Genomic DNA, 11119 nt, shown 5'->3' on the forward strand with positions numbered 1-11119 from the left:
AATTTGAATGGTTCCACCGTAAATGACTAGTGTCATTTTATCACGTCCAATTTCTATAAAAGAAATCAACGTAAATGACTAATGTCATTTTATCACGTCTGATTTCTACAAAAGAAATCATCTTATCAGTTGGATTTGAACAGGGGATCTCCCTTCCATCACGCACCATTGCGTCTGAACTTTGAACCACTGCACCAATGCGCCATTTCATTGTTGTACCGCTTTTATGACCTTTTGTCTTCTTTTTAGAGAAACTTAATTTTCTCTTCTTTTTGACTTAAACTCTGTCAAACAATATATACCCATTTAAAACCATAACTTATTACCATAATAAAATGTAATATATAAAACAATGTATAAATAAAGATATCATCTCTCTTTATTTATTAAATCATCCTACCATATTCTTATTAATTATATTGTTTAATTAAAAAGAAGGTATATATTATAATTAATTATTTTAAAACTGAAACCATATGTTTCAATTATAATTAATTTTAACACCATAAATTTTATAAAAATTGAAAGTTAACATATTAGTTACTTTCTTATTTTCATTCATTATTATTAATAATTTTAATAACCAAACAAATCTTTAAATAAGACTAGAACAAATTAAATTATTGTGTTCTAATTTATTTTCTATATAACATTTGTATAATGAATATACAAATTAATGTTTCTTGAGAAAATTTTCCTATCAAAATATATTAGCTTATAAAACTAAGCTTTAACAGCATAAGAACATATGTGTTAATAATCAAACATATTTATATGTAATAAAGACTTATCTTTATTTGTTGATTCCTTAAGATGAATCTTTTTCATTTTTTTGAAATGAACATCATCTCTTCCGTAACACCGCGACTCGTATTTCTGAAACATCAAAGACAAAAAATATATTCGATGGTGCAAGCTCTTAAATAGCTTAGCACAAAGAACCTGTTTTAAGATTGTTAGAAATCTTGTTTTGAAATAACAGAAATATATATATAAATTGTGTTACAAATAGATGAAATAAATAAAATATATAAAAAACAATATCACCGAATAAATTGTTGATTCGAGGCATGTACTTAGCACATTTCCCTTAAAACAGTTCCACCGTCTCCCCATGTGCTAGAGCTTATCACAGATGGCTGTCTCCTAGGGTACAACGAATCTAGTAGTGATTCAGCACTGAAATCACTACACAACGAGCTTAATAAAGTACCTGAACTATCACCGGGTTTCAACGGAAAAATCGAACGAAGAACTCGAAGAACACTCATAAAACAAGAAGAAGACTCTTGGAATTCTAGAGTGAGAAAGATGAAGGATGAAGTATGTGGTTTTTTGTCCATCGAATGGTGTGGGATTTAGATTGTTGAAATAATAAACTGTTAATTAAATCATCAATTGATCCAACGGTTGGCATTGCTTGCCTCTTCATTTGCCTTAATATTTCTTCTTAATGAAGGATAATTGTTTGCCAAAATTAATGAAGACATTTATTTTGCAATACTCACGTTACATGGTTTTTTAATCTGTTAATAACAATATTAAATTATCATAACAATTAATAATAATAACAAACTCATGTAAGTCACACTACAAATTAACAACATTTTGTTAATTGGTCATCAAGGCATTTTGATTAATTAATTTAAATTAATTAATTCAAACATTTGGATCAAATTTCATCCTATAATTCACATTTGAATTTCACATGAAATTGATTTAATTTTATTACCCATATTCTAATTTCCATTCATTAATAGAATTTATAGAATTAGTTTAAAAATTCCAACAGAAACCTCCTCTTGTAATTCAGTACGTAATTGCTCGTACTCTTACTCCCTCCGCTGCAAGTAACAAAAGTTCATTGTTGTTGTTCTTGTGCGAAGGATAGAAGTCGTCAACATTAAACGGAAGGAAGGACGGCAGTGAAAGAAAATAATCGAAATAGGAGCGACGATGAAATGAAGAAGAGAGAGAAAGAAGAAAGAAAGAGGGCGATCGCGTTTAAGGTAGTAAAAACTTTCTCCGAGAGTAGTAACCAATTACTATCGATGAATATAATAAATGAATTTCCCCAAGAGCATTAATCAATGACTCTCGAAAATAATAATTATAACCAAAAGCTAATGAATGCCCTCGCCGATAGTGTAATTATATAATCGAAAGCTAATGAATTTCCTCGGCAATATGAATATTTTTGAGAGCCTACGTTCGCTCTCAGCAGTGGCGGAACCAAAAGAAAATTTCAACATAGACTAAAAAAAACAAAGTCGTTGTCGGGGCTCAAAATGGGTCACTTAGGTGATAGGCGAGATTTATTACCACTGTACTAGAAATACTTAATAATTCATACACCTATCATATTCTTTTATGTTACTAATCCAGGAGTCAGCTGGTGCTCAAGCCCATGTTGGCCCCGTTTGGTTCTGTCACTGGCTCTCGGTGAGATTGCTCAGTAATTACGTATATTCTATTAGTGATGGGAGTGTATCCCATCGATCATTTTTTAATCCCTCAAATTCACTCACATATTCAACCATCACATAACCTTATTTTAACATTATGCACTAACAAACTCATTTTAGGCATTTTGATCGATAATTCTCTAATCCCTCAAATTCACACATCCATATATCACATTTTAATATTTATAATATCCCTCTAAAATCCGCATAAACTGGGACTCAATTTTAGTTTCAAATTTGAAATGTGAATACTTTAACCACTACATCATTTGCATTTGTGATTGTTGAAATTATTAATATATATATATATATATATATATATATATATATATATATATATATATATATATATATATATAAAAGGAGAATTTAATATTATTTAAATATATCACAAATTAATTTTTAAATATGTTTATATATATATAATAGTAAATATATATTAGTTATTATTTTAAATATATAATTAAAAAAAGATATTTGGTATAAATTATATACTCACCCATTAACTTATGGTTTGAGTTTATATTTAAATGAATCGATCCGGTTCATTTTGTCAAACATAAAAATCCAAATCATTCATATCGCTCGTCCGGTCTACCCTCACTAATTTCGTTATTTTCGGTCATATTATACCATAATTTTAGATAATTTTATCGTTCATTCCCTTAATCCCTCAAATTCACACCCATATGTACCACCATTACATAACTTTGTTTTAAGCACTAACAAACTCATTTTAGATATCTTGATCGATTATTCATTTAATCTCTCAAATTCATACCCACCTATTCTACCATCACATAACCTTATTTTTAAGGTTATGCACAAACAAACTCATTTTTATGTATTTTGATCGATAATTCTCTAATCTCTCAAATTTAGACAATGAAACAATTATGCTAGTTGAAATGTTAGAGCGAAAATATAAAATTGAGTTACAAACAAAATGATGAAGATAACTCGTCAGGTTTGGTTTAGATTTTCTTTTTAAATTAACTAAATTTTAATAATATAATATTTTAATTTATTTGATTGGTTGACAAGCACGAAATTGGGAAGAGAATATTAATTATATATTTGAAATATGTGTCCCAAAATTCTGTCCAAGCACGTGCTGCTGCTGCCAGCTGAAGGCTGAAGCTTCTTTTGCATACATACATTAATTAGACTTTGAAATTCAAATTTGAAATTTCGTTTTAAAAAATAAAATAATATATATATATATATATATATATATATATATATATATATATATATATATATATAAAAATAGAGAAATGATTGGAGGTTAAGAAATTTAAAGACAATGATATCGCGTTTTTATTGGTTGAAAAAATAAAATAATTTTTTTCCTTTTCATTTCTCTTATACTCTATTATCATCTAATATAAAGTTATAACTGATTTAATTAATTTGATTCGTATTCAAATTATATTCATTAATGTTATGTTTAACGAAAATTTTTATAGTTATGTTTTCGTTTAGTAATTGAATTTGTTTAAAATTGTTAATATGTAAATGTTTTTATATTTTATTTTGTTTAGTTAGTTATATTAAAATTACACATTGAATATAAATAATTTGATATATAAGGTCAGATATTGTCTTAATTCTTAATTGAGTATGACTAAATAAATTTATATTTAAGAACCGGCTTATCCCATGGTTAGTTATTGTTTATATTGAAAAAATAAAATAAGTGAAACAATAGTAAAATGATTATAATTTTCTGATATAAATAACTTATTTTTTTCATTAAACAATATCATTTTAAAAAAACTCAATAAAAATCTACAATAATCTAACATCAAACAAACTTATATGTAAAATTATAATTAGTGAAAGTTATTTTTTATTGTTCATTCTTTTTCTTCTCATTTATTTCTTTTTTATTTGTGTGGTTTGAATTTGTAATACAAATTTTAACTTAAAGAAAAATTTTATTTCTTGTCGGAATAACCTCCCAAACCACACAAATAATCCACCAAGCATGACCACAATTTGTGGAATGAGCTGTGGGGGCATTCTTTTTCATACAAATTAAAATTATAAAATAAGTCAAAAGAAAAATTGAAAGAATTATTAATGAGATACCATGGTAATTTAATCAATGAGTGCATATACTCTTGTTAGAGCTGATTGGGAAAGTGTTCAAATTATTTGGTGCTCTCTTTTCTCTTCTTTCTATCTCCGCTGTACTCAATTTAGAAACAAGATGAGACGTTATTCAAGCTCCTCTCCTCAAGCAAAGCAGCCCGATAAGTCATCAAAGGGTTTGTCTCGATAATGGAATAGAAGACATTACTCAGTTATACTCAATTCAGAAACAAGATCAGACGTTATTCCGGCTCGTCTCCTCAAGCAAAGCAACCCGATAAGTCATCAAAGTTATTCCGGCTCGTCTCCTCAAGCAAAGCAGCCCGATAAGTCATCAAAGGGTTTGTCTCGATAATGGAATAGAAGGCATTACGCATTTTAAAGTGTCTCACGGTGATATAAATATTTTCAATCAAATGATATGAGAACTCGCGATGAAAAAATAAGATCTTTTTATATCAAAATATCAACTGAAAAAATAATAGGAAAATTCTTTAATCACCCGGTCCTAATGTGAAAAAGAACCAAAACAGAATATTCTTATTTCCAAGGGAATCAATCGAAATCGAAAGAAGGAAAGTCTGTCTATTTTTGACTAAGTGAGATTATCGACCCTTTAAAAAGGTACACTAGAGTGATCTTTTATTTTGTAACAAGTTAATTGTTAAATTTAAATCACTCTAATAAAAAAAATTTATTTACAATTATACATTAACAATCATCTATTTCTCTTTACTCTAAAAGTGAAAAAAAAAAAATCAAGACAATGAACTTGTAAAAGACAATTTATTTATTTTATTTTAATCCTAAAAGGCAACTAGCTCTAGAAGAGGCTTATATTTAAAATTAATTATTTAAAAAAAAATGAATATAATTAATTAATTAATAAGAAAATAGGAAAAATAAAAAGGAAACTCCCATAGACACGGGGTGTCCCACGTTGTCCCTATTCCGCGTCTTGAAAGGGCAAAGGGAAGGGTAATACCGTAATAAACAATCCCCTCACTTATAGGTCAAGTGTCCCAATGACGGTTGGATGTTACCTGGATTTTGATATAAGGTTAATATTTGGATATTTAATATTAAATTAATTAATTATTATGGCTAGTTTGATTCAATTTCTTTCTTTCAATTTTTTTAATTTATTGGAATCTAACATTGATCTTGTTTAATACACTTAATATTTACCATTTATATTTTTTTTAAAAATTATCCATTTTATTCAATAATTTTATTATTATTATTTAACGTTGAAAACTAGAATAACCTAGCAATCATGATATTCACTACAATTTAAAACGTTTTAAGTGAAAATTCACCACGTATATTTGGTCTTTTAGGGCTTATTCGATTATGATTATTTAAATAATCTTAACATAATCAAACAACATTTCATTATTCTCTCCTCAATTCAAATATTATAAAATACATTATATTCAAAAAAAAATATTTATTATATATTAATACGTTTTAAATAATTTTATTTAATTCACTTTTTTTAACATAATCAATTATCATTCTTTTTTAAATAATTCAACCAAATTCGAACCAGCCCTTCTGAAACACTATTTATTTGTTAAAATTATTATAGCAGTTTTGATTTATTCACATTTTTAATGGAATTAGGCGGTTTATTTTGAGTTATTTAAATAACTCGATTAAATTAAATATCATTTCACTTCTTTTATTTATTATATTATTTAATTAATTAATTAAAATATTAAAATATTTTTTATTTTAAATTATTATTTTTTATTTTATTATTATATATTAATATACTTTAATTTTTATCAGAAATATATGAAATTAACAAAAATGTTACTTTATTCTCCTTTTAAATTTAAATATTAAATAATAGTTTAAGCATAGTTATATGAGAATTTTGAGTCATTACAAAAAAATATTATTAATTAAATTAAAGTAGTTTTAAAAAATAAAATTAAACACATACAAAATAACCAAAACACTTGAACCAATTTTTATAATAATTTAATTAACATGATTCATTTTTTCAAACTATAATTAAAATTTATTAGAAATAACCCACAATCAAACAAGCTCATATATTATTATTAATATTATTATTATCCTTCCCTCAAATAAACCAGAACCATTCTTTGTTCACAAAGAACATCTAAAATTTCTGTATAAATCAATCAAATCTAGAGAGAGAAAATCATAACAATCAATTTCTTCAAAGAGCGAGAATTGTTAAATATCATGAACAACGAAGTTCCCTGCAGATCCCTCATAGAGTCATCATCTTCTTCAAGTAATACTAATTCTCTCACCCAGTTCACAGATTCCTGGCCTTTCTCTCATCTCTTTTTGTAACAGTCATCTTCTTCTTCGATCCATCCTAGGTAATTTCTTTTGGTTTGTTGAGATATTTTCATGATGGGGATGAAGAATCATGATGAACAGGTGATGGGTTTTGATGATGATCATCATATGCTGATTCATGAAATTCCAAAAGGGTGTCTTGCGATTAAGGTAGGAGGAGAAGGAGAAGAAAAACAGAGGTTTATTATACCGGTGATGTATGTGAATCATCCTCTGTTTATGCAGCTGTTGAAGGAAGCAGAAGAGGAATATGGATTTGATCATAAAGGACCCATTACTATTCCTTGTCATGTTCAAGATTTTCGACATGTTCAAGGAATCATTGATCAAGAAATCAATAGTAACCGTTATCATCTTCATCACCATCATCATAATCATCATCTTCCATGTTTTAGGGTTTAATTGAAGCTAGATGCTTGATTTCTATGGACTAAATGTTCATCATCATCTAGCTAATTGTTGTGTTTTTTATTTTCTCTATTGGTGCTTATTATGACAAATACATAATACATATATGTTGCTTATTTGTAAATCAGTGTGTTTTTTACATTTATATCCCTAATTTTAATGGAAGGTTTTATTAGTGTAAATCTCAATTTCAACTTAAATCGTTTTTAACGAAAATGAAATCGGGAGTCATTTTTAACAAAAGTGAAATAAAATGTCGTGTTTTTAATGGGAATGAAACCCGAACCATAATGTATAATACAAGACTTATAATTTTTAACCAGAGTATAATGATATGCTTAATACACTAAACATGTGAAAATAAAAAGTTGAATAGACTAGATATAAATATTTAATTTTATAATTTTTAATTTAGAAAACTAACCCTCTTACTTTTTTTAACTTAAAATGTTAGTAATGATAAGAATTTATAAATTTAATCTTTAATATTTAATCTTGATTGATAACAAAGGAAAGAGGTTATGTTATGACATTTGATTGAAGAAATTTTCGAATTGTGTGATTATTGATAAAAATTTATAAATTTAATCATTTAATTAAGTGCAAATTTGATATCTTATTTCATGACACACTTCAAATTTTAGTTTATTTTATAATTAATTTGCGTTCACATCCACATTTATTTTTTTCACAATTAGTGAACAAGCAGAATTGTTCCCAATTTAGTTAAGATTCTTAATATTTGAACTAAGTTAATTGATTAATAAATATTTAAAATCAATGTGAAAAAATATATAAAAAATATTATATTGACTTTATTAATTAATAAATTTAATTAAAAATGATTAAAGAACAAATTTTGATATATTTAATATTAAATAAATAGAAATTTATTAGAACTAACTCAATTGTTAAAAATTGTGACTTAGCCTTAAGTTGAAATTGACATAGGAATATAACTAACCTCCTAAATTCAAATAAAAATTATTAAATAAATAAAAATAGTTAGAAATAACATATTTTAATAACTCTTAGACAATGACACTCATTTTTGTTTGTTATACCTTGAATGGAAATTCTTTAATTCTGAAACTTGAATGTGAACTTGATTATTTGCCCTTTCTAATTTCGGTTAATCTCGATATATTTTGCTTCCTTAAGCAAATCTATCAATATTTGTTTGAAAGCATAAATTTGTTTCTATAGGTAAATTACAATTAATTATGTTATTAGGTTAAAATACAGACATCAAAATAGTTCTCAAATTATAAATATTTTAATAATTATAACAATTTTATTTTTCTGAATTTTAAAAAATTAGCACGATTCCATTCCGCATTTTAGTAGGAATTAAACCTCATATAATTTTAGTCTCTTAGAAAATATTATTGTGACTCAATATAATATAAAGAGATAATATTATTTTGACTCAATATAATATAATACAATTACACTTTTAATAATTAAATTATTTGTGATTGTTTAATTATATTTATAATATACCATATTTTTTTTTAATTTAAACTATCTTAGTTGATTATACGGTCAAATTATATATATAAAAAAACATACTAATAATATAATTTTACTAAGATTCGACAATGGTAAGGTAACTTATGGTAAGGTAATTATGCAGTTACATTTGATCCAATTTTTAAATATATAATAATATTATTAATTATATATTATATTATTAATCTTTTTTATATTAAATATATATTATATAATATATATAAACTTTTTTTTATTTCTTTTCGTATTATAATATATAACCATTTAATCTCCTCTTCTAGTCTAACGGCAACAAGAAGTGAATAATGAATATCCCTAGCCTCTTTGAGAGGTCTTGAGTTTGAGCTCGTCAAACATCAAGTTATGCATCTGATTAAATGGTTAGGTGTGTTTGCGGACTATATGCTTAATCCTTTGTGGCCACATTTTTTTTATATTAATCATTTATAACTTATTTTATATTATATATAAATATTAATTATAAAATTCGGATGTATATTTGGTTAATTATAATATAATTATTAATTTAATAAAAAAATTAAATAAAAAATATATATTTAAGATTTTAGAAAAAATTTAAATTTGCATTACCCTAATCATGGCACACCAGTTCTTACTCATTCTTAGGATTAATTTAGTATGTGGTTCTTCTTTTTTACATTTTCTATTTGAATTACCAAATAGAGAAATTAAAATGAAAAGAAAGTTTATATTAATTGAAAATTAAAGAGAATTGAATTAATATAATTGACAGAAAATATGTGGAGGGTAAGGCAGGACAAGAAAGATATTTTGCAAGAATTAATAAATAGAAGATGCATTTTCATATGAATAGTGAGTAGTACTGGTGGGAGCAAAATCAATCACACATCAAAAAGGTTCACCCAAATTCCTTATATTGGTCCCATTTGTAACATTCATATATATATTTATTTATTTTAAAATTTAAAAACAATAGTTTTTTCATTAGATTTTTTTAAAATTAAATATATAAGAATGTGACATAATGTTATTAACAAGTTAGGCCTGATTCAACAAGAATTATTTAAATTCATCATTCTTTCTCATGTTATTTTATAAATCAAAATTTAATTTCAATCTAAATAAGTTTATATAAATAGTTAAATGAATTATTTAAATAATCTGAATCCGAATCTAATAATTTATAAGTAATTCACTTTCATAATTTAAGTGATAAGAGAGTTCTTACACTGTTATCTAAAAAATAAATAATTTCAAGTAATAATAAATTAATTAGTTATTCAAGAAAAAATCCGCATTAAATAGAATTTAAAGTCATAACCTTGGATTATACTAGTTTACTATAGTAAATAAATGAATTTATCTAAAACATATAAATTAATTAAATAAAGATTAATTATTTTAAAAAAAATTATAATTTTGTATTTGCTCTTTTTTATTCCTCAAGAAATTTGAGACAATTAGTTGTATTATTATTTTATTGTAAGGATTTTATTTTTCACATTATGTTTTATTTTTTACTAAAACAAAATTTATTTGATTTGTATAGATCAATAAAAAAAATTGTAATTTACTTAACAAACGTTCTTGGTTAAAAGTCGAAATCAAAGAAAAATGATTACAAAATCGAAGTAGATAAAATAAATAAATAAAAAATTCCAAAAACAGGTACAATTGGAATAAACATAAGTAGAATTAAGATTCACATTATGTTAAACATGAACTAATCATAAAAGCAATTAGTCAATATGTCCGAGTGGTTAAGGAGACAGACTTGAAATCTGTTGGGCTTTGCCCGCGCAGGTTCGAACCCTGCTGTTGACGTTTCTTTTTTATTTTGGTACTTTTGATAAAAGTGAGAGACGGACCAAAACTCTAAGCCGAACTCAAACCAGCTTAAGCTCGAGTTCAACTCGATTAAGTATTTATTAGCTCGAACACGAGTTTATTAATGTGAGTTTGAGCTCGACTCGACTATTTACCTACAAGTTCGATTTGAACTAAAATTAAAATACAAAAATTTATTTTCAAAACGAAAAATATCAAACTTTCATAACTATTAAAAAAATAATTGAGTAACGTAAGTTTACTCATTCTCGAATGAAGTAATATGAAAAAATGAGCATTGTAAGAGAGAAGAATATTTGTGAATAAATGAGAAAAATTGTAAAATTAAAGAGTGTTGGTAAATAAGTTAGAAAAAATACATAAAATTATTTAATAGGATTATTAAAATATATTATTGTTAAAATATAATATATCATGTATATATATTCTTAGAATATATCTAAGAAATATATTATATTATAATA

The 11119-nt window shown here is 25.1% G+C and overlaps 1 protein-coding gene and 1 non-coding gene across 2 annotated transcripts; both read left to right on the forward strand.

The window, feature by feature from the left end:
• Nucleotides 1-6731: 6731 nt before the first annotated feature.
• On the forward strand, nt 6732-7488 carry LOC124944553 (auxin-responsive protein SAUR32-like). The gene has a single exon (XM_047484843.1). The coding sequence runs from the start codon at nt 6957-6959 to the stop codon at nt 7305-7307; it is 351 nt and encodes a 116-aa protein (XP_047340799.1). The 5' UTR covers nt 6732-6956; the 3' UTR covers nt 7308-7488.
• Nucleotides 7489-10549: 3061 nt separating this feature from the next.
• On the forward strand, nt 10550-10631 carry TRNAS-UGA. The gene has a single exon. It is a non-coding gene; the product is annotated as a tRNA-Ser (tRNA).
• Nucleotides 10632-11119: the final 488 nt, after the last annotated feature.

The sequence above is a fragment of the Impatiens glandulifera genome, chromosome 1, assembly GCF_907164915.1.
Source record: "Impatiens glandulifera chromosome 1, dImpGla2.1, whole genome shotgun sequence".
Classification (NCBI taxonomy): Eukaryota; Viridiplantae; Streptophyta; class Magnoliopsida; order Ericales; family Balsaminaceae; genus Impatiens; species Impatiens glandulifera.